At 37.2% G+C, this 23540-nt stretch overlaps 1 protein-coding gene across 1 annotated transcript; it reads right to left on the bottom strand.

Moving 5' to 3' along the window:
* Positions 1–27: 27 nt before the first annotated feature.
* On the bottom strand, positions 28–22730 carry LOC113092916 (collagen alpha-2(V) chain-like). Its single transcript, XM_026258692.1, has 54 exons — positions 22475–22730; positions 17480–17692; positions 17322–17338; positions 17188–17220; positions 16964–16996; positions 16793–16846; positions 16480–16569; positions 16242–16319; positions 16095–16139; positions 15941–15994; positions 15696–15749; positions 15484–15537; positions 14548–14601; positions 14322–14375; positions 14172–14216; positions 14021–14074; positions 13896–13940; positions 13153–13206; positions 12892–12990; positions 12763–12807; positions 12509–12607; positions 12316–12369; positions 12099–12206; positions 11908–11961; positions 11460–11558; positions 11151–11204; positions 10754–10852; positions 10161–10214; positions 9906–9959; positions 9683–9736; positions 9292–9345; positions 9103–9147; positions 8914–9012; positions 8621–8728; positions 8179–8232; positions 7972–8025; positions 7715–7768; positions 7562–7615; positions 7350–7457; positions 7106–7159; positions 6913–6966; positions 6630–6791; positions 6017–6124; positions 5727–5834; positions 5584–5637; positions 5379–5486; positions 5151–5204; positions 4804–4911; positions 4666–4719; positions 4457–4564; positions 3267–3591; positions 1585–1772; positions 1186–1434; positions 28–826 (listed from the first exon to the last, which is right to left on the bottom strand). The coding sequence occupies exons 1-54, from the start codon at positions 22563–22565 to the stop codon at positions 680–682; spliced, it is 4506 nt and encodes a 1501-aa protein (XP_026114477.1). The 5' UTR covers positions 22566–22730; the 3' UTR covers positions 28–679.
* Positions 22731–23540: the final 810 nt, after the last annotated feature.

Here is a 23540-nt window from a genome sequence, read left to right as displayed (position 1 = left end):
ACAAACTCTACTAACAAAAAACAGTTCTTGTTTTAAGACATTTATTCATGGTAAAAATCATTAGAGGTCTGTTGAAAAGGAATACAAATGTTTAATTTCACTTTTCTTTGTCCTGTGTAATGGGCTGCTGAGCCTTTTAATGAGACCAGCATTGCTTTCTGTGTGAGTTCTCATTAATAATTAAGTTTAAATGAATCATCCATCCAACAGTTTGCTATCAACAACAAAACTGAGAACTGCTGGGGAATTAAATGCAGATATGCTGTCCTGAATAATTATCCCACTTTAATACAACACAAACAAACTCATCTCTCTCATCCCTCCACTTGACCTTCAAAATCCACTTGAAATGATTGTGATTTTTTTTAGTGAACAACATCTTCAAAACCATATCCAGATTAGACAGGCAAGGCACCATCAAATTTGTAAAACATGACTTTTTCAGTTAATTTCAATCAATGTTTTCAAACAATTTTAATAACACCTGGCGTATAAAGTATAAATAAGAAGGTCCATATCGTCTTTCATGCACTCATACATCACAGGCTTGTGGAAACCATCATGAATAATCATGAAATAAAGGTCAGACATTCCTCAAGGCCCTTACAGACGGTGTTCGACAATAAATACTGTACTGGCAGAGTGCTCAAGTCCAAATGATGCTGCTTTTATCCTGGTTTCATGAGAAGCACACATGGCCGATATCAATGCCAAACTCCTGATCTTTGCCACCTACGTCCACTGGAGCCAAGTCCATGATGGGCAGCTGTGAAAGTCTCTGTGTGCGGTACTCCAAGACCGTCTTGCCCCATTCACCGTTGGGTTTCTGGTGGGAGGAACAAAGAGAAACAACAGTGAGGTTGTTTTTCATTGGCAGCATTTTAATATTACTTGACAGTTTTACTGTTTATATTGTATTTTTTGATCAAATAAATGCAGGCTTGTGTGAGCATATGACACTTCTTTCAAAAACATTAAAAAGTCTCGATTGAGACCTAATGAAAATATGTTTTCTTTTTTGTAAAATAGGGTTTTGTAAGGTTGATTACTTTTTAAAGGGTACCTCGATAGTAGATGAACTACTACAGTCATACAATTTGCAAAGTAAACACCCCAAAACTAATTCCCATTTTATGTCAATAATAAATGTTGTTAAACAATATAAAGTCAAAAATCTGAACATACAGAGCAGCCGTCCTCTAAGACTCTGTACTTCAGCCGGTTGTTGTTGTTGTTATATGCCTTGATGTCCTGTCCATCAGAAGTCTTTAGGATTAAAGACTTCTTCAGATTGCTGCTCTTCTCATCTTTATAGGCCACGCTGTTTTTGCAGTGATAGGTGACGCTCTGTGCTGCTTCTTTTGATAGCAGACGGAGAAATCTCAACTGGACAGAGACAACGTTAGCTGGTGTCTCTTTGTTTCCATAGGTGAACTGAAGAGGAGTGATAAAAGGTCAGGGTATACAGTAAATTTAACAACATATTGTATTTGTACAGGAATACAGGACAACATTTTGAACTTTATTTGTAATTTCCTTTCTCTTTTTCTTTTTTTAACTGAAATGGTCATCATTGTAATTAACCTTTGTTCCCCGGTTCATGATTGCTCCAAACCAGACTGGTTTTGGTACGTTGGAGCTTGTAGTCCACCAGTTCTTTCGTGGGATGCTGGCAGGGTTGGCAGATATACATGTCTCCCCCATTTCCATGTTACAGTACACTTGGATGGCATCTCTAGGGCTGCCCTCATTTGGATCTATCCAGTACTCACCTGTAATACATTGGGAAAAGAAGTTATACTTGATCCTCATATATATGCTGGCATAAAAAAAAATATTATTTTTGATTATATCATGTATCTCACACTGGATTCTAACTCTTAGAATCCAGGTATCATGCAGGTATTTCCTGTCATATACAACATAACCTTTTTTATTCATTAGATGTGGTTCTGTCTTTCTACAATGCAATTAAGGCAATTCTTGTTTATTTCTGCTAAGGATCACAGTTTTTAATGCACTGACTCTAATTGTTTTTACAAATTATGTTTATGGGCAGGAGATTACTTTCTCACACAATGCCTGCTGGTGTTCCATAACTGTGTTAATTAAAGAAACGAGATGCTAAAAAAAAGGTGTTTAAACCCATCTTCAATTAGATTGTGGTTAAAAGCCTGTAATATTCAGTTCCAGTGTTTTCTTTTTTCATGATTATTTATACACACACACATACAAAATACTTAAAAAAAAAAAATAGAAAAGAAAAGAAACAGGGCCACAAACTCTTTCCAAAATATAGTTGTAAGGATATTAATGTAAAAAACATGTTTAATACAATATTTGTAAAACTGTGAATTTATATTCTTATTAATAATGAGTAGATAAGTAAATAATCATAATTATTTTATTCTGTGTAAGCCCTAGTTTTAATATTACCATAGGGTTTTCTCTTGTTATTCCAAACCCATTTGATCCATTTTGAAGTTATTGGCTCTTTTTCTTACTATACAAGTGTTTTGGCAACAGGAGCTCTAAATATTTTTTAAAAAGCCACCATAAAAGTTTTTCAGTCAAATATCGAAACATCAATTGAACAAAATTAATTTACCTGAGATTTAAAAAAAAAGACAAATTAAAGAAAAATGCAAAAACTTTTTCAGGGAATGTATTTTGAATAAAACTGTATTTTGTCTTGTTTATTTATTTATTTTAACTGAATTTTTTCCCACTCTTAAAACTACTTAACTAAATCTGCCAGTGTAATGAGAAAATGCACTTTGCATTCAAAACATTCTCTAAACAGAACACTTAAATATCTTATGAAGTTTCTCCTCTTTATCAGGTAGAATTATCGTCTTTGGGTTACTGCAAAACATGATGAAGCATGGCGTGTTATATTACAAGCATTCAGAAGCTTGGAACAGGGTAAAAATTTAAATCAATGTTCACAAATCATTGAAATACAGCATGTCAAGATGCATCATGTCAGGTTTGACGTATATCACTTCAGAACACTCTAAAAATGTAGCATGAGTCATAAGAGTGGATGACTTTAATTTCTCCTTTTTTCTACAAAATTACAGTAAGTAATTTGGGTTTGGAATGTCAAGAGGGTGAAATAAATAATTATCGAATTTTCTACAGAGATATATCATAAATGAAAACCAAGGTATACCAGTTCAAGCTGTACCTGATCAGGGTCAGTAAAACTAAAGTTTTTTAGAGCTACAGTACTTCTAAACTGCATGTCGGTTTGTGTCACTCACCACTCTTCTTCAGAGGATAGCACTGCTTCAGGTCCTGACATGTGCGGGCAGGATATTGGCGAGTGCCATCAGGACTGCGCATGCTGTCCAGCTGACTTCCCAAGCTCTTCAGAGACAAGTGAACCTCACTGTCGACCCGAACTGCATCAGATCCATTATTGGGCCTTGCCTCATCCCTGTTAAACTCTGGCGGGGGAGGTGGAGGTTCCTCTGGCTCGAATTCGACATCAAGGTCGAAGTTTGTTCCAAAAAGGTCCTCCACAGCCGCTGTAGGGGGGCCAGGGGGACCTGGGGGTCCAGCTGGGCCGGGTTCTCCAGGTGGTCCCTACAGACAGACGGGTGAATACTGTTCATGCAGAATTTTTGAATTTAAGCATCTAAACACATTAGCAGCATCTGGTAATTAATCACAATTATGAGTCATGAACTACAAAGTGTATCTGATTATGAGTCATTAAAGCTGCGGTAGATAACTTTTGACGCTCTAGCGGTTAATAAACAGAACTGCTTGAGTCTTGCGGAAGAACATCGTAGCCGGAGCTACTTCTCTCTGTTTATGTCTATGAAGAATCACAAAGGTACTGGGTTACTCCGCCGCGGTACCCCGAAGCAATCTAAAATAGTCAGAATATAAACACTTATTATAGGTGTACCCTAGTGATTTAGGACAAGCTAAAAAAACGTGAAAATGGATTCATGGTGTACTCGCTTATTATATACATTTTTTTACATTTTGAACACAAACAAAGTTACGGACCGCAGCTCTGATTGGTTGTTTCTTAACGGGAGCGATGTATTTCTGCTCCTGACCACTGGGAGGAGCCAGAGGAGCTTGATTTTTTCACAGGTTTAACAAATATGTAAAAAATATATTTTTACAAAAGTTACCTACTGCAGCTTTAAGGAAGGATGACTTTCAATTGTTAAAAGTGAAATGAAAACACTTTATAAATTGTAGATTTTTTGGTGCATTCAAGAAAAAAACTTAAGTCATTTGCGATTTTAGTTGGTTTTCAGCTAGTTTAGCTGGTTTCTCAGTATGGACAAAAAACTGTTCAGCTGGTCACATGAGAAAAATGCCCAAACCTCTCTAGTCCAGCAAAGACCAGCAAACTTCCTTAGACTGGTTTCAGCAAGAAGATCCAATCTCATACATAAAATGCATAAAATGACATAATCTCATGTCTCACCTCAGGTCCAATATCACCTGGGGAACCTCGAGTTCCAGGAGCCCCAATTGCTCCAGGTGGACCCATATCTCCTTCTTTTCCCGCTGGACCAACAGGGCCAGGGGGTCCCTAATAATGACATGTTCAGTATTAAATTCTGTTCAACATGGATGTGTATTGCTGGTGCTTTGAAAATTCAAATTGGAGTGATATTTGAATATGTTGCCCACTCTTTGCCCACTTGGTCCAATGATTCCTATAGCACCATCATCCCCTGGAGCACCCTGGAGGGAAATGATTGACAGATGATTATCAGAAGGCAGTTACTGTAATGTGTGACAGGTGACATTATTGTGCATTATACATACTGAACTTCCAGGAAGTCCATGGAGTCCAGTGAAGCCACGATGACCCTTCTGACCTCTCTCACCCGCATCTCCTTTGTCACCTTTATCTCCCATTGGTCCTTGTGGCCCCTGAGGTTGATTAGAAGAAATGTATGCTTGGTTGATAAACACAAGTTGTAGGTTCCCCTTGTGTTATTTCCACAAATTGACTTGTCATTAGATAACAGATTTTCTTTTCAAACATCTCTATTGTGCGAATTCAGAGTTGATTTAATTGATCTGCATGTCTCATTTGCTATCATTCAATTGTATTTTACATATGAAAATTATAAAGTTACCAGTATCAATATGTAAAATTACAGACTTACTTTTTTCCCTCTGGTTCCCGCTTGACCATCAGAACCAGGTGGACCTCTTGAACCCTGTCAACCAATAAAAATGGAATAAAATACAAATACAGCACAGCTATTTCAAATACATTACATTTGTTACATTACATTATGCAAAAAAAAAAATATCAGTCTACATGCTTTTAAAAATATATTTATTAAACACCAATCTGCTGGGAAGTATCTGCAATGATATGGGAAATAAACCTTATCTCCTCTCTGTCCTGGACCTCCAGATGTTCCGACAGGTCCTGGGGTTCCCGGTGCTCCCTGACCACCTGCAAGACCCTCTGGTCCCGGGTCTCCTCTGTCACCCTGAAAGCAAGTTAACACGTCAATTGAACTTAGACAATTAGTTAGTTAGTTAGACCATTTTTAATAAGACTATGTCAAATGATGAATAAGATCATACTCTGGGTCCAATGATGCCATCAGCTCCTTGAATTCCATCAGCTCCAGCCAAACCCTAATTTAAGAACAAATTCATAAAGATAACATTTTGTGTATGTTAATCAATCATCTTGACTGTGTGTTTTTCACACTAACATATCACACCTCTGGGCCTGCATCTCCTCTGGGTCCAGCTGCTCCAGGCAAACCAACTGCTCCAGCACCACCTTTTGTTCCTTGAGGACCTGGGTTGCCAGCTTTTCCTGGTTGACCCTTAAAAAACCAAACAGATGGGATGAGGAGTCAAAGAAGTTAACTTTAGGCATCTGTGAGACATTATCATCATCTTTGACTAATAAACCAACCAACTAACTAGAGGCTGAGAAATGTAATTCTAAAAAGAAAAATTTCGAAATATTTGCTTTAATGACAAGAAGGTTGAAATGGTGACCTACCGCAGGTCCAGGAAGGCCAGCCATACCACGCTCTCCTCTCATTCCAGGAAGACCCACAAGTCCCCTCTGTCCTGGAGTTCCAGCAGGTCCTGGTGGCCCATCTGGGCCCTATGTTAAGTTAAAGAAAACTATGAGTTTTAGATATATATAGTTCAGTCATAAAATTCTAGATGGCTCAGGCTGACTGGATGTTAATTTGACTGATTGGTTCATGCTGCATACGCAGCCAATGAGCTCACTGCCTTGCATTTATACGGCTGGCTAACATTCACTTGAGATTTCTGCAGCGTGCTTTCAGAGTTTCTCTGAAACCCTCCCCCTTCCCCAGCTCCACCTGTATAGATCTGCTATGGGTTATTTTGTATGTTATTTGTCCAGCAAGATGTTTTAAAAAAACAACAGTAGCAGCATTTCAGCAGCAGTGAGCAGATCTATTCCACCAAGACCAAATACATCAACACTGTCATATCCATCACCATGTTTGTCATGATTGAAATAGTATTAAAATGATTTCATTTTAATTCTGTAGTATGTAAAAAAAAATGTATGTATGAATGACGATCCAAAAACCATCCTGCAAAAATTTTAATTTGAGTAATAAGGTATAACATACTGGCAGTCCGTCTTCTCCTGGTTCACCTTTGTCTCCAGGGCTACCAGCAGGTCCAGGGTTTCCACGCTCCCCCTGGCGGCCAGGACCTCCAGGTTCTCCCACAAGCCCAGGTGGGCCCTCTTTACCTGGAGCTCCGATAGGACCAGGCTCACCAACTGGACCCTGAAAATGATACCAGTGTAAGAGTCAGTATATGTTATTGTTTTATTGTATTTGCAGTACATTCCAAATACTATTTAAAGGACTGTTTTGTGGGTTAAATCTGTATTAGGGAATCCCTCACAGCAGAGCCTGGTGGGCCGACACCTCCTGGGGATCCTGGGAAACCACTGGAACCCTTTTTACAAAAAGAAGAAACCAAAGAGGATTCCGCAAAAGTCGGGGAGAAAAGAAGTAAGAAGATTGAATAAGTAGCATTTCTCGGTGTGTCCATGTTGATAAAGAATGATTTTGATACTTTGATTTTTGTAACTTACAGCTGCTCCTTGAGTTCCTCTGCCACCTTTGAGGCCAGTAATTCCAACCACTCCCTAAAAAAAAAACCACTATGTTTATATATTTTTATTCCTATGGGACCAATATAGTATATATATGACGATTCTTTGATGAATACAGATAATAAAACAATATTTATTTGAAATATAATTGTTGTACCAATCTTTACTGTCACTTTTGATAAAATATTATTGTCTTTGATGATGTCTCAATTGCTTTGCTCACCTGTGGTCCAGGTTTTCCTGCCATTCCTCGAGGCCCTGGAGACCCAGCCTCTCCCTTTGCACCTTCCTCTCCAGTTTCACCTTTAACTCCAGGCTGACCATCAGGACCCTAGCACAAAAACATTGCAATACTTACAACTCTTACCATATTATTTCAAAAAGATATATTTATATGTGTGTCTTATGGATGAATAAGTGGATGGATGCACTTACGGGAGGTCCAGCGAACCCAACTGGACCAGTAGGACCTGGCTCACCAGGTGAGCCCTAAAACACAATACAGCAAAAGAATTGTGAACCACATGAAAAAAAGAACTTTAACAAACATAAAAGGTCAGTTTTCTCCTGCTAAACTGCTCTACTCACAGCCATCGCTCTAGAGCCTGGAGATCCAGCAGGGCCTCGTGGGCCTTGTTCTCCCTGTAATTGAACAATCAGTTCTGAGTACAGTACATCTAAGTAACAACAGCTGTAAAATGTACTTTTTAATCAGTTCTTTTAAGAAACAAAAGAAACATCGAAGTCTTAGTATTTTGGTAAAAAAACAAAAACTATGAGGCAATCAATTCACCACTTAGCTATATCGATAAAAAAAAAAGTAATAATCAAAAAACAAATCAAACCTTCTCCCCGGATGGGCCAGCTGGTCCGACAGGTCCAACAGGACCAGGTAATCCCTACAGACATCGATGACATTTTATTTAGTGTCTTAATAACTTCTGCTGTATTAAGAAATGGATAATACATATGAATGTGGATATTTTTGAATTCAGAATGATTGACTGTTAGGCTCAATTTCATCTAGTTTATTATGGCTCTGTCTCACTCACTCGAGCCCCATCGTTGCCAGCCGCCCCTTCTGCCCCTCTGTTACCCATTGCACCCTGAGAAAACAGATAGAGTATTTAAACAAATTGATAAGAAAAAGAATAACAGAGAATTCTTTAATAACAGAACACATTCTTGATGTGTTGCAGGTCTGGTTTCCTTCTCTACTTCACAGTGCCACACAGAAAGTGTTTCATGGATAATATTAGAGAATATTAACTTCCTGCCTGAGGATATTAGGAGGCATCCAGTAAATGTCAACCGTCACGCCTCACAGAGCTTTACCCACCAAGGCACTTAATATATGCAATATTGTTGCACTGTTTGCAAGGAATGAAACTAAAATCTATACTGGGATTGTTATGCATGTGCAAATGTTTGACACGTGCCAAAGCCTTTGATTAAGCAGACCCGTTTTCTCTCATCTCTCAGAGCCACACTCACACTTTCTCCTTTAGGTCCGGCGGGTCCAGTTATTCCTCTCTCTCCTGGCATGCCCTGTAGGCCTGGTGGTCCTGGTTCTCCAACAGTTCCAGCTGGACCTGGTTTACCCTGCACAGCCAAGATTATCATGATGTCGCTGTACACAAAACTACAATAAAGTTGTTTTTTACCATGGTAAAAGTTTTCAGTTAATGTATTCCTTTAATTTGGTACAGTTACATAAGTGGTGTTATTCAGTCATCTTTTAGAAGCAAAATGCAGCTGTTGATGTTGAGTAAAAATCTGGCTCTAACCTTGGGACCATCAGGTCCAGGGGTTCCTGGGCTTCCTTTTTGTCCTGGTAACCCATTAGGACCAGGTTCACCTCTGTCTCCTGGGGTTCCACGTTCACCCTACGGCGGATAAATTCACCGGGAGATTGCTTATGTGGATTTCTAAAAGCTGTGCACTGATACACTGAATTGTAAGCACAATAGGCTCACCCTTGGACCAGTCTGCCCTGCACCACCAGCCTCTCCATGGATACCCTGAGGGTAAAAAACAAATGTCATAAGGTTCTTTATTAATTCCCATCCTCAGTCAGTTTTTATTTTTTCTCACCAGCAGAAATGACACACAGGAAACAGAATACAGCAATCAGATAAAAAAGCACAAAGAAATTATGAACTCACCTCATCACCTGGTTTTCCTGACTCTCCAGGTGGTCCTGGGGGTCCAGGCAAACCCTACAATTTTAGCATAATAAAGATGTAGCTCGTCCAGGAATAAATCATATCAAATTTACGTACAGATATGTAAAATATTTAATTTAATGTGTATTGTTAGTCAAAAAATCCTGGGTTTTCACAATGAACTGGTTTTGCAGGATTTGGACTAGGGAGGAAATTTTAACTTTTTGTCAGTACATCAAACAAAATATAAATTGATCTAAATCGATATAAAATAGATCTTTCTCAAAGCATGACCCCTTTAAAAGCATTTAAACATTGAGTGTGTGGACAGTGAGGGCCATGTTTAAAATCATCTCTGACTGGAACCATAACTGGAAAAAAAAGGACATACTTGGAAGCCAGTTAGTCCAGGAGGTCCCTGTTCTCCTCTCTTTCCTGCTACTCCCTGAAAAGAAATACAATAAACCCAACCTTATTTTGCAAGCTCCTCTTCTTAATACTGTACCACTCAGAGGTGTTACCTGAGGTAACTGAGATAGCTGAGAAATCAACCAACCAAAATATAAATGTAAATAGCCACAAATTTGACATAAATGATTCATTGGAAGACTCACCGGAGGTCCTGTTGTTCCCGCTGGACCTTCTTCTCCATCTTTTCCATTAGGTCCCTAGAGGAATCATAACCATCATATCAAATCATAATGATTGACTTGACTTTTAAATCACTACACTATACAATCCCAGCACTGACAGGCCATCTGAAATATTCAACAGAAGCATTTACGCAAAAAAGAGAATGACATTTATAATCGTTTGTTGTGAAATATTACAGTATGTTTTAAGATTGCCACAAAAATAATTGCACTAACTCTTTGTCCTGAAGCTCCTGGTGATCCTGCCTCTCCTGCTTTTCCTGGATCACCCTGAATATTCAAAAAAATAAAAAATAAAAATTAATAATAGATAAAAACAAGATAAAGGTAAATCACTGACCATAAAAATGTCATTATAAAAGTAATCTCTATAGACTCTCTCTTTATATTATGGATTATTTGTGGTTTAACATGTTAACTATAATATTATAATTCATCCATTACATGCACTTTTATCTTCTGAAACATCTACAAATAATGTTTAATCTGTATTAAAACATTTATGACATCCTTCATCATCCTTCAAAGGGCTTTCAATGTAATGTCTAAGAGCATGAGATTTGACACTGTGAGTGATGGAAAATATATGTGACGTTAAAATGTCAGAATAGTTGACAAGCCCAAATTGTTGTTCTAAATATTAAAAAGCATATTCATTCGGAGACAGAAAGTCCCTCTAACAGAAGAATCACCTTGATATACTCTCTGCTCTGAAAGTGTTATGAGATATATACAGTGTTGGCACGTTACTAATATTAAGAATATCATCTTATGGTTGTTTTATAAATATAGATATAACAGGGAGTTACACTGAAGCCTTTAGGTCCGGGCAAACCCATGGGTCCTGCTGCACCTCTTGTTCCTGTAGACCCAGCTGTACCTGGATTCCCATCATCTCCTGGTGCTCCCTAAGAAAAAAAGCACCACTCTTTTTAGAAAGTGAGATGGCAGAACTCACTGAAGTGTTGTTTTAAATGCATAGTGATTTGGAGCTGTTCAGCCATAACAGTAGGCCAATCCAGAAAGTTAATTCCAGAAGGATGCGAGTTTACATGTGTTTAGTTCATCTATTTTTTTAAAGAGATTCCCAGAGGAACCACTGGTTCAAAAAGAACTACCAACTGAGGAGTTTAAAAAACTGTTTTAAGAAGTTATATAATAGGAAGCAATAACGAGATTAAATCAAGCGAAAAGTGCATGTATTACCTGTGGGCCTATCTTCCCCTCTGCACCTTGCATTCCAAGAATGCCAGTTAAGCCCTAAAGAGACATGACACATAATACAGTAAGTGAACGCTTTAAATGATGTGGACTCAATACCATCAGAGCAAAATAAAAGTACCAGCAATAGCATGCACTTCTGATGGAGTAAAGTAACAAAGTACAAACAAATCACTGAAAATAATTATGATATAACAGCATGGCACATAGAAGTAGGCTGCAAAATGCTACATAATGTCTAAAACAATAGATAACATACAGAATACAAATATACTGAATATTCATTTTACTAACCCTCGCCCCCGTAATTCCTGTTTCCCCAGGTCGTCCAGGGTCTCCAGTTGCACCTTTAGGTCCCGATGAGCCTGGGACACCACGTTCACCCTGTGCTCCCTGCAGACATTACAGAGACAAGGAATGACCTTGAGAAAACTAATTAATCATTTTGATCTCATTTGTTAACATTAGTTAATACATTAACTACATAAACTTCCAATGAGCAATCATTTTTTACAGCATTTTGTTAAAGTTAATAAAAAAGTAATGTCAGTTTATAGCCCTATAGCCTATAGTTTATTACCAGATACAGCATTCAGTTTTAAAATGTAGTAATTGCTGAGACTAACATGAACTAATATTAATAAATGCTGTAGGATTATTTGACAGTAGATATGTGGTGGCATTGCTGGTAATTTTAGGTGCCTTTAAAACCCTATTGACCACTATTTAGTATGTTTCTAACCTTTTGACCTGGCAAACCATCAGCTCCCGGGAACCCGCGGTTACCTGGAGCTCCCTTGAACAATATAAAACATTAAGTATTATTGTATTGAACAAACATGTAAAGATGTCACAGAAAAAACACCCTGTAATAGTCACACTGAATATGAAGACTCACATGTTAGTTATTCACAATAATATAATGGCACTCACTCTTTCTCCAGCTGGGCCTGGGGGTCCGATGGCCCCTGTGTCTCCTCTTGGGCCTCGCTTTCCTTCTTCTCCCATCAGCCCCATTTCTCCTTGAACACCAGGTGAGCCCTACAACAGATGTTATACCATTTTATCATTGGGTGAATGTTTTGATGGCCTTATTTCTGTCAATTATGAGAAAATGATTTTAAGGCACCTGAATGTTGTCAATACTTACAGGTTCTCCTTTAGCTCCAGATTCTCCTTTAAAACCAGGGGAGCCTAGGTCACCCTTTGACATACATGAAATATATGAATGAGCACAGTATATGTAAGCTATAAATCAAGTGCTCCACCTCAAATATACATAAAGCAGAAAAAGGGACTTCCACCATGGTTATAATATTACAATTTGCACGTTTTGTCATTACCAATTGGCCCTTGGCCCCTGGAAGTCCAGTTGATCCTTGAGGTCCAGGTGGGCCAGGCTGTCCATTCAGTCCAACAGGGCCTTGCACCCCTGGGATGCCCTACAATGAACAGATTAAGAAGTATTGGTTTCTTCACAACCATAATCCGAAGAATGAGCAACAATAGCAATGTTACACTTGAAATTCTGAATTTGATGAGCAATTGATGTGCAATAAACATTATGTTAAGTTGCATTCTTTGATGAGAAACTTACCGGTGGTCCTTTGACTCCAGGAGAGCCATCTGTTCCTGATGGTCCCTAAAAATAGCATCAATATTATGGAGACCATTCAATACACATATCATAGCCCATTTCTAAATAACAGGACATGTGAGAATGTACCTGGTTGCCCTGCTGTCCAGGTGAACCTTGCCGGCCTGGTTCTCCTCTCGGGCCTTGAGGTCCGCTGGTACCTCGTGGGCCTGTGGGTCCTGCTTCACCCTGTGCGATGTTTAAAAAGAGTGTGCTTGATTCCTCACTTTTTGTACTTTTTTGTGTTGCCATAACTCCTTTTTAAATAAAAAGTATAATAATGTATCAAAAACTTAAAGGTGTGACAATTTGCATAACAGATTCATACAGTAAACCATGAATCAGACGTACCTTCATGCCTGGACCACCAGGAAATCCTGGGGATCCAGTGATTCCCATCGGGCCCTGTAAATGATATAGGTGTACGGGTAAATAACATATCAGTCTTTATTAATAGAACATACTCCACATATTTGAATATAATGTCCGATATGCACTACCTTTCAAATGTTTGGGGTCAGTAAGATTTTTTTTTACCTTAAATTTAACACTTTATTCAGCCAGGATGCATTAAATTGATTGAAAGTGATGTTAAAGACTTGAATGTTACAAAAGATTTCTGTTTTCAATAAATGTTGTTCTTTTGAACTTCCTATTCATCAAAGAATCCTGAAAAACATGCATTGTGGTTTAAAAAAAAATAATAATAATAAAAAATAATAAAAATAATCTTTGTGATTTCTAAAGGATTATTTGACATTGAAGAATGGAATAATGGATGCTGAAAATTCATATAAATTGACATAAGAATAAAATTATATATATATATATATATATATATATATATATATATATATATATATATATATATATATATCACAATATTATTGTTTTACAGCATTTTTTATCAAATAAATGCAGCATTGGTGAGCATCAAAGACCTTTTTTGAAAAGCATTAATATAATCAAATTATCCCCAGACCTTTGAACATTAGTGTATGTTTTCCCAGGTATTTCATCTGAAGTGAATGTGTAGAATGTGTAGAACTGGTGGAGGGGTTACACTTATTCAGTCCTGTTCAGGGGTTACATACCAATGGACCTGGTTTTCCCACGTTTCCTGAAAGACCACGCTTTCCCTACAAACAGAAAACATTTTGATTTACTGACGGATATTTATATCACCACCAATGCAAAATTTGTAAAAGTAATCACTTACCACAGGCCCTGTTGGACCGATGCGTCCTCTCTCACCAGGCATGCCGATTGGTCCCTTTAAAGTACAATATAAGCGTCCAAAAAATGTGGTTTTGAAAACTCCAATAAAGATCAGTGTAAATGAAACATTGCAATCACAAAGTGCTCCATACCTGTGGACCCACAAGTCCCATTCCACCAGGAGTTCCTGATTCTCCCTTTGATCATGAAAAGAAAGTGGCATTTGCTATGACAATCAAACCACTGGGACACAAGGAAACCATTTACATGAATTGGTTGGCTTCAAATATATGGTCTCTGACCTTTGACCCCACTGCACCTGGTTCTCCTTTCGCACCCTGCAGACCTGCAGGACCCTAAAATGGGGATGGGATTCATCAAAGCAAACTTAATACATGATTATGTACTTGGTTTGTACATTTTAGAATGATAGATACTAAAAAATATTAAGACGTGATTAGGGACCAGTGCAAAAAGTGAATAGCAAACTAATCAGTGTTTTGAGAAGGAAGTTTTAATGTAACCCACCATTTGACCTTTCATCCCAGGTTGACCTGGTAATCCTGGAAACCCTCTGGAGCCCTATGAAACAAATCATCATCGGTTAGGATGCACTAATCATTTCATATCATATCATATCATATCATATCAACACCATTCATCTAATGTTTTCATTTGTGTTAAGGATAGAGCTGCACAGTAGTTTAGTCTGTGGACCACTAGCTGGCACCATGGAGTCTTGTAGTTTGTGTTAAGAGCCTTTAGCTCCCTCAAATTAATCAATCAATGTTTACATATGTGTTTAATTTGCCATTGTCTAAGTTGCAGTCTTTCAGTTTGATTTTTTTTCTCTGCTCACTTGTTCTTTCTTGTGTACAGCTTGAGTCATCTCATCTTGTAATTATTATAAATGAGTTCTACTCTGATTAAAGCCTTTGATTTGTATTTAAGTCTGTTTGACACTGTGGTCTGGAACTCCTCAACATCACTTGACAGCCTATACATCAGCCTCTCATCAGTAAGAGCATATTTTAGTATTTAGTCCATTTTGATCAGGAATCATCATTCAATAGCATTCCCGACATCTATGGACTTTAACAGTGACAAGATTGCATTGCCAGAAGATTGTGGAAATAATTAGTGTCAACTATTACATTGTTCACAAATTAAACCAAGATGTCAGGGTTTGATTGGTTAACATAGCTCATCTAGCCCATCCTGTTAAATGCCAGATTGACAACAATCTGGTGTCAAAAAGGTTTTTTTTTTTTTTTCTTATCTTGGCTATTCAAAGCACAAGTATATTTATTATGACCCCTCCTATAATGGTTTGAACAGGTGGAGTAGATCTTAAAGATCATAAAGATCTCTGCACATATTTAGAAGGAACAAAAAGGTATTGCTGTTTATTTTTGGAGTTTGAATCACTGAAAAACAGGACTGAAAACAGCAGCATTCTCTTACTAGAGAGCCAGGGAATCCTTTTTCTCCTGCATTTCCGGGTAGTCCAGGCTCACCCTGTTGAAGAGAGGAATAGGCTTGTGTTATCAAAAGCAGAGGGAAACTTAACTTACTTATATTAGCACTGTAAAATGTGACTTCCCAGCATTTGACTCCATATTGAATGTCCTGCTACACTATGATGGTTAAATAATGAAATCACTGGGCAAACTCACATCTGGGCCAGGTTTTCCAGGAGGACCATCTGGTCCCCTTGGACCAAAAGAGCCCTACAAAATGAAAAAAAAATTGTTTTATTGCATCGTACAGTACACAGACATTAATTAACTGCACAGCATGGACAGATTCTCTTATGAATATTAGAAAACCTACAGGCACAATTAAAACATTTACCTGTATTTTTCAGACGATGTCTCATACACTTTACGCATTAGAAACGTCTCTACATTTTTAGTCTTACCATAGGTCCAGGATCACCAGCATCTCCTGGCGCACCTTGAGCTCCTGTTGGCCCCTGCGTGAAACAGTGAATAAAAATGGAAATTCGGAAAACCTTGCAAGATGAAGAAAGGAGTTTATTGCATAGACACAACACCAATCTTGAGAAAACTTACAGGTGGACCTGGTGGGCCTGGATGACCTCTTGGTCCTGATTCACCCTGATCACAGCAAATACATTTGATCTCTGTTTAGTGGGTCTATACATCTATCCAGCTAAATATTCATTGAAGAGTCATTTCTGAATGTGGAAAGATCTTTACCGGTGCTCCAGAGACCATCGCAGACATTCCGAGCTTCCCATCCTGGAATCCAGTCGCCATATGAGAAGCAAACTGACTCTGTAAAAATATAAAATTAATTTAAAATTAAATTAAAAAGTACAGTCATGACACACTTTGCTGTTACCATAAACACATTCAGGCAAGTTTTTAAAAAACACTATAGGATTAAAGCTGGATTGTGTGGGTTTGCAAAATATGAATAAATAATATTACTCACCCCAGGCAGTGAATTGCCTGCAGGACCGGGCTCACCTGGCATGCCAGGGACACCAGGCTCTCCGTCAAAACCAGGTGGACCTGGGACACCCTTCACAAAAAATATAATATTGTCACAATTTAACTACATTTGTTACATTACGACACTGCATTCACTCAAAGTAACATTGATGAGCCATAATTTACAGAACATGCCATGCAATAGAAAAGATACAAAGCCACTGTTTGTACACAACTTTAATGTGTTTCTGGGGTGAAATAGCCACATCAAAGAATATCAGTTACTATAGAGGCTACTGGTTGATGCCACATACTCGTCTTCCTTTGCTTCCTGGATATCCTGGTCGGCCATCTGCTCCTGGGGGACCCTGTTTGATGTGACACACAATATAATGGACTTCACTTTGATTGACATTTCAAAGAATGGGGATTCTGGGGAAAAAATAAAAGATTATAGGTAGGTGTGTGCGCATTATTTTTTTCACCATTGCTCCTGGCCGTCCAGGTATTCCCACAATCTAAAGAAAAAGGAATAAAATATATCAATTAAAACTAATAAAATAGTATAAATCTGTAAAACAAGATATATAACATGTTATAACATTATTACCACTAATGACATAACATGATTAACACTGATGATTTACTCTCACATGTGTCGCAAAATATTGCAAGAATGATGAACAGAAGCATAATCTTATAGACTCACATAAGGAATGTCTCCAGGTTCACCTTTTTGGCCCTGAAAAAAACAAAAACAAATAATTACTTAAAAAAAACATGCAGATGAAAATCATTGAAAAGGTTAACCTGTATGCCTAAAATTTAAAAGCATTCACTTACCTTAAACGCAATTGTTTCTGAAAAAGAAACACAAAATAGAATTCAGGCTAAATTATAATAAATATGTAAAATAATAAGCGTCTCGTGTAAATGAACTCTCTTTCTGAATGTAATTGACGTCTGCCCTCTAGCGGCTGTAGCGTGAGTGTCACTCTCACCGATCCTTCCACGCGCGCTGGCGAAGGTTTGGCAGACAGGACAGCACTCTCCCTCCGGGATCATGGGCTCTGCACATCCCTTCAGATCCTCACAGCGGATCTCCTCACAGATCACCTGGCCTTTATCACATACACACACTCTGCACGGCTCTGGCTTCCAAATCTCATTTTCTGAGTAATTCTGATCACCATCTTTACAGTTTTTCGCCTCCTCTGATCAAAGATGAAAAAGAAAACAAACATAAATATATACAGTGTCAGTCACGTATTATACAGAAATATTACACCCACATTAGCCCCATTATCACATAAACATTACAAAAATAAGGCAAAATGCTTTGTCGGTTATTTGTTGTTTTATGGGTTTTGTTTTTGTTTAGCATACAGTTAGCTTTTTGTGAGGTGAGAATGTTTTTATTTTTGTGACTGGCAAAAACAGAAAAGCCCTGCTACTGTACACATTTAATCCGCCAGCAGAGGTCAGTCTAGCGTTAGAAACTTTTTTTGTCCCAGTACACAAGCTTTGCTCGTGTTTATATTTTCAATCTAAAATACCCCTCTAGTCTTCACACTTACTGTCAAGATATTGCTTCATAAACTCTATCTCAATGTTTGCTGCTTACAGCTAACAGTCCCTATAAAAACTTACCGAGCTAACCATAATTCTCACCACATATTTTGTGTAAGTGGTAGGCTACCACCAGTCATCGAGGTAAACAATCACACTAGACTCTTGAATGTTACTTCCGTTTTTTTAAGGAGAGCTGCTTTAAAATTTTTGCACCTCTAGCACAAGGTCCTGCTCCAAACTCCATATAGACCATATAGATATATCTCAAAACACACATTATTTCAGTTATTTTGTTCAGGTAATGGAAACATTTTCTGTGTAGGCCTATTATTTACATATACTATAACATACTATTACTTACATTAGTTTGAATTACTATGATTTATTAGCAGCAGTAACCAAGAATTACGATTAAACTAATTTTATCGTAATCTATGTTTAATTTAATCTAATATATTTTTAAAGGAAGTCCCTTCTCAGCTGCTAGATACAAAATGCAAATATGGTTAAATTAAAATCTCATTGTTAAAATAATGGACACCCTATTTATGTAAAATATTGCAAAAGAGACAATAATATCCCATGAAGTTATTATATAAAAAATCAGAAGCAGATCAAAGTTGTTCAGAAGACATTTTAGTGTTGAGGGAGAGCTAGGAATGGATATCATTTTTCATTTCTTCATTTATTTCACATTGCAGCAACAGTTAACAGTTCAACATATCAGTTTACAGTATATCAACTTTGCATATAAAGTACCTAACAAGCATCTGTTCACTGCAAACCTTCAGATGAAGGCCCGTAATAGAGCACTGGACCTACTGGCCTGACCCATAATATGCCCTTGAACAGGACATGTAAGTAACTGTAATTATAAGCCAAAGTATAAAAATGAGAACTAGTGCAAGGCCACCCTTTATCCAGTTCTGCTTGCCCTCAGCTGGTGATCACATTATATGCCACACCCTGTAATTAAGGTCTGCAGCAGGAGGCCCTCGGCCATTTTTCACTCAGTTCATTGAGGATGCACCTCTCTACACCCCAAAATAAATAATGTTACAAAAACAGTTATATATGCTTCAGTTGCATGTTTTCCACCCTCGCTATTGTAATATGGCAAGGCAGACAAAATCATAGGTCATCAGGGGCCAACTTTGGCATGCGGCCCTGGTTTCAGTATCTGTGGTCTGTACAGTACAGTACAAATCACTACATTTTTATATCTTATCTTGTCCTGCTGTTTCTGTTTGATACAACTTTGTCTACTTTGTAAAAAGAAATTAAATTGCATATTTAAAAAGGAGGTTACTGACAGTCTCTCAGTATAAAGCCTATATGGAAATATGAAAGTGCATGTTTAAGAACTTCCACTTACTTTAACATAATTATAGAGTAATGCATACTAAATTACATGATGTCATGCATCAGAGTACTGATCATCATTTTGTGATGAACCTCTCATGTTGTCTGATGTGTTTGTCTCTGGTTCTGAGCGACAGATCCAGGCTGTGATGACTCTTGATTAGATGCTGTAGCATAACAGAGGTGGCAGACAGAGTAAATATATGTAACAGGTCTCATTGCTCAAAGTCTTTCACATCAGAGACTATCCTGAGGGCTGGTTAGTATTGCTTCCACTGCTGTAATTAAGCAATTATGTGCATGACTATCTGAAAGCCTTTAATGTAGTGCTCCAGAAAAGTGGCACAGTGGAAGTGCAGACAGCTTTATGCAAGGTAAGAATTATTTTAGGAGACATTTGTTGCCCCTTCTTTCCTCAAAGGCATTGGTGACAGCTGTAATTGTTTCAGTAGACCCAAATTATGTCATAAAAAAAAAAACATTCCAAGCAATTAAGAAGACTGAGTAAATTTTCTCTTTATTTTTCTTTTGAACATTCTAGAGGTTGTAAATCAAAAAAAAAAAAAGTAGTAATGATATTAGGACATGAAAATTCAACCCCTAATACAGCAACTACTGAATGCTGAAACTTATCGTTATGAAGTAGTTTTTCCAAATGTAATTTGCAAATGGGCCTTAAAATATAATGGCTAAATATTATGCTTTGTCTCGTGAGCATGATGGAATCTCCAGTCCACTCAGTCTGCTTAATTCCTGTCGAAACTTCACTATTTCATAGCAATATCTAAAGTCATCATCTTAAATGAGTCCAAAATAATATTTATTGTACATTATTTTAAGTATTGTCAGTGGCACTGGAGCAGAACACCTGCTACTATTCATCTGTTTAAAACTGGCCTTTTTAAAGCACTACTCTGAAAAGAAAGTAAGTACCAATTTAGTGGAAAAGCACATGGGTTATTTTGGGGAAACCACAGTAGCCTCTATTATAGGTTATGCTTAACTTTAAACTGTGGCTAACTTTTATTTCTGTCGAAGTAAAAAGGCACGCCCTCTGTCTGAAGGTTTTAACAAAAATATCCTCTTTGGAATGTACATTTCTTTACTATATTTTCATGTATAGAATGGACTTTGTATTTGTCATATTAGAGCAAACTAGTGACCCTGTGATTGACACGACAATCCCCCCCCCCTTATAAAACATTACAAGCTGGCTCTCATAAGGGTCATGGCATATCCCCATGTGGGATAATTACTGTGAGAATGTCACACACGTTGTTTTATGTACTGTATATTAGACCTGACTGATGTACAGTAGGGCAAATTTCCTTTCTTCTGATGAACACAAAAGTAGATATTTTGAAGAATGTTGGTAACCAAAAAGTTGACTTAGCCAATGACCTCTACAGTGTTGTCACTGGCAACTTCAAAAATATTCTTCAAAACATCTTCTTTTATAGACAGACTTCTTTTTTTCTGTAGACTTCATTTATATCTTCTTTTAACAGAAGAAAGAAACTCAAAGAATTTTAAAACAACTCGAGGATGATTAAAAGATGACAGAATCTTCTTTTTTGTGTAAACCATCCCTTTAAACTCTGATTAAAGTGTGATCGCTTCAATTCACTATGCAAAGGTTTTTAATTCAATATCAATTTCAAGTTATATTGTAACTTTAACTGATCTGTAGTGTGACTAACCTAAGTGATTGTGAAACATCACTGCTTGATTTCAGGCAAACACATTTGCCACATGATTGGGTGTGTCTAGCATCTCTTTTGGGAAGAAGTGTGACCACAATTGATGGCCTGCTTTGGTCCGTGAAAACCTCACATCATTACTCACAAGGCCATGAAATTATGTCTTCAACTCTGACAAAGCAGAAGATCAGGATAATTCAGCTTGCCAGTTTACTAATAAATTAGAAATTCAAATTGTGCTAGTTAGTAGGAAGTGATGCTGTATGAAGGTCTTTCTTTAAGACAGCATTAACTTGCTGTAAAATATGGTTATTCCACCACCTCATATCCTTTTCGATGTTGTTCACAACGTCCATGATCACATTGAATAGGATAAAAAGGGTTGTAGTTTAACCAAAAATGATAATTATGTCATCATTTACTCACACTAATGTTGTTCCATACCTGTATGACTTTCTTTCTTCTGTGGAACATTAAATGAGGGCTTTCCAAAAATGTAAGTGCATGGATACTGAGTCATACGGGTTTAAAACAACAAATGATGACAGAGTTTCAATTTTGGGCTTCGAATTATCATTTTGAGCATTAAGTTCATCCTAAACTAGTACACTGAATAAAAAACTTTTCACTCAGATATTGCTAGTAAATTTTACCAATAATTACAAAGAAACTGCAAATAGCACATTTAATTAAATTTTAAAGTAGAGAGACCAATTGCTTCACATATTAAGGAATAAAAAGTGCATATACATTTTATGAAACTATCTTTAATGGTGTAACCTGCTTATATGGAGAAACTCAAAATAGGTGAGAAGGGAAAAAAGCAAATCAGGACACATTATCATAAATAGCCTAGCTCAAAATACCAATATTTCATGCATAATTTACATAATTATAACAGATTGAAAAAAAACAAACAGATTAGATTAGATTTTTTTTAATCTTTTTTTAAAACCAAACAAACCACTTTAAACAGTCCAGACAAAACAGTCTAAATATAAATCTAACATGTAGCATATTTAATTATATTCTTAATAATCTAAAAATAATTTCCACAGACACTAAAGTTGAATGTCTAAGTGCAATGAAAAAAAATAAAAACAATAAAAAAATAAAAAACGACATGACATGAAATGGTCTTGTTTTCCCAGATATTAAAGTAAAAGAAGGTCAGAAAGGCCATTGTATGAAAAGCCAGAGTATGATTATTCAGTGGTAAACAAGTTAAATCTAACTTATTTGACCTCTTTCAAGCACTTCTAATATATTTACATCAAATACTACAGCTGTGCATACTGATATAGAGAGTACCGCTCTTCATCTGTTGTGTCAGGTCAGTGAAGTATGAGACAGGTTACTCACCGATCTTGACATCCTGGCATGTGATCAATAACACCTGGGCCAAACAGATCCCCAGCCATACAGGTATCCTGAGGTGATGGGCTGTAGTCATTTTCACAAAAAAGAGGCACAGGTCTTGCCCGTGCCTGCCACAGGAGGTAGACTATGAAAAAATCACAGCTTCACCCTACGCTCCACAAGATGCCCACTGTACCCAGGAGCGCAGCTGCCAGCCTCTGCGCAGACGCTCCTGTATGAAACTCCAGGCAGCCTGTGCACCCCCGCCCTGTGGTTCTGTAGTCTCTCATCTAGCCAGGGTAAAAATAACTCTATAGTCTCTAGTCTGCTTTAAGATGATGCACACTTATGAAGAACGAAGCAGAACGCATCATGTATCACTGTCATAACACTTGAAAGGACACCAGCATCACTCATAAGACACCAATTGGCTTTAATTATAGAATAACCACACAAAGAGTATCTCAATGAAAATAGTTTCCAAGTAAAACACAAAACAGTTCATTTCAGATTAAAATATACTTTTATTAGCTCTGTAGTTGCCTGCTGTTGACACTAGATTGCACCTGAGTGCATATAATGATAAAACATGTTCAGCTGATAAGTCATGAATTAGTCAACACTCTTATTAATATTCATGAGTTAAAACTCATTAACATTAGATATTCCTAACAGTCTTTTGAACTGTATAATGCAATGAGCTGATGAAGGTCATGAACAAAGAACTATTAATATTTATATGTAATTTAAATTTTAAATAACAATAAGGTTTTAGTGTAACTTTATACAAAATTGTATACACTTATAGTTGAACGTTTGGGCTTTTTTGAAAGAAATTAATACTTCTATTCAGCAAAGATGCATTTAATTGGCAATAATGTTATAAAAGATTTCCAAATGCTGTTTTTTTAAATATTCTATTCAAAGAATTCAAAGGAGATTCAAGATTTAAGATCACCAGATCAGCATATTAGAATGATCTCTGAAGGATCATGTGACACTGAAAAGGAATGACTGCTAAAAAAAATATTCTTTGCCATCACAGGAATATAATGTATTTTAAAATGTA

This window comes from Carassius auratus, chromosome 6, assembly GCF_003368295.1.
Source record: "Carassius auratus strain Wakin chromosome 6, ASM336829v1, whole genome shotgun sequence".
Lineage (NCBI taxonomy): Eukaryota > Metazoa > Chordata > Actinopteri > Cypriniformes > Cyprinidae > Carassius > Carassius auratus.
This window is presented reverse-complemented; position numbering and strand designations above follow the sequence as displayed.

Bases quoted from the DNA above. Each gene is read 5' to 3' on its own strand.
- LOC113092916 (XM_026258692.1), bottom strand. From the start codon at position 22,565: ATGACTACAGCCCATCACCTCAGGATACCTGTATGGCTGGGGATCTGT. The intron at 9,737-9,905 runs GTGAGTCTTCCA...ATTTCTTTTCAG, and splicing joins CGGGAACAACAGGACCTCCG to GGAGTAGCAGGAAAGAGAGG. The intron at 3,592-4,456 runs GTGAGACATGAG...GTCTGTCTGTAG, and splicing joins CAGGTGATATTGGACCTGAG to GGACCACCTGGAGAACCCGG.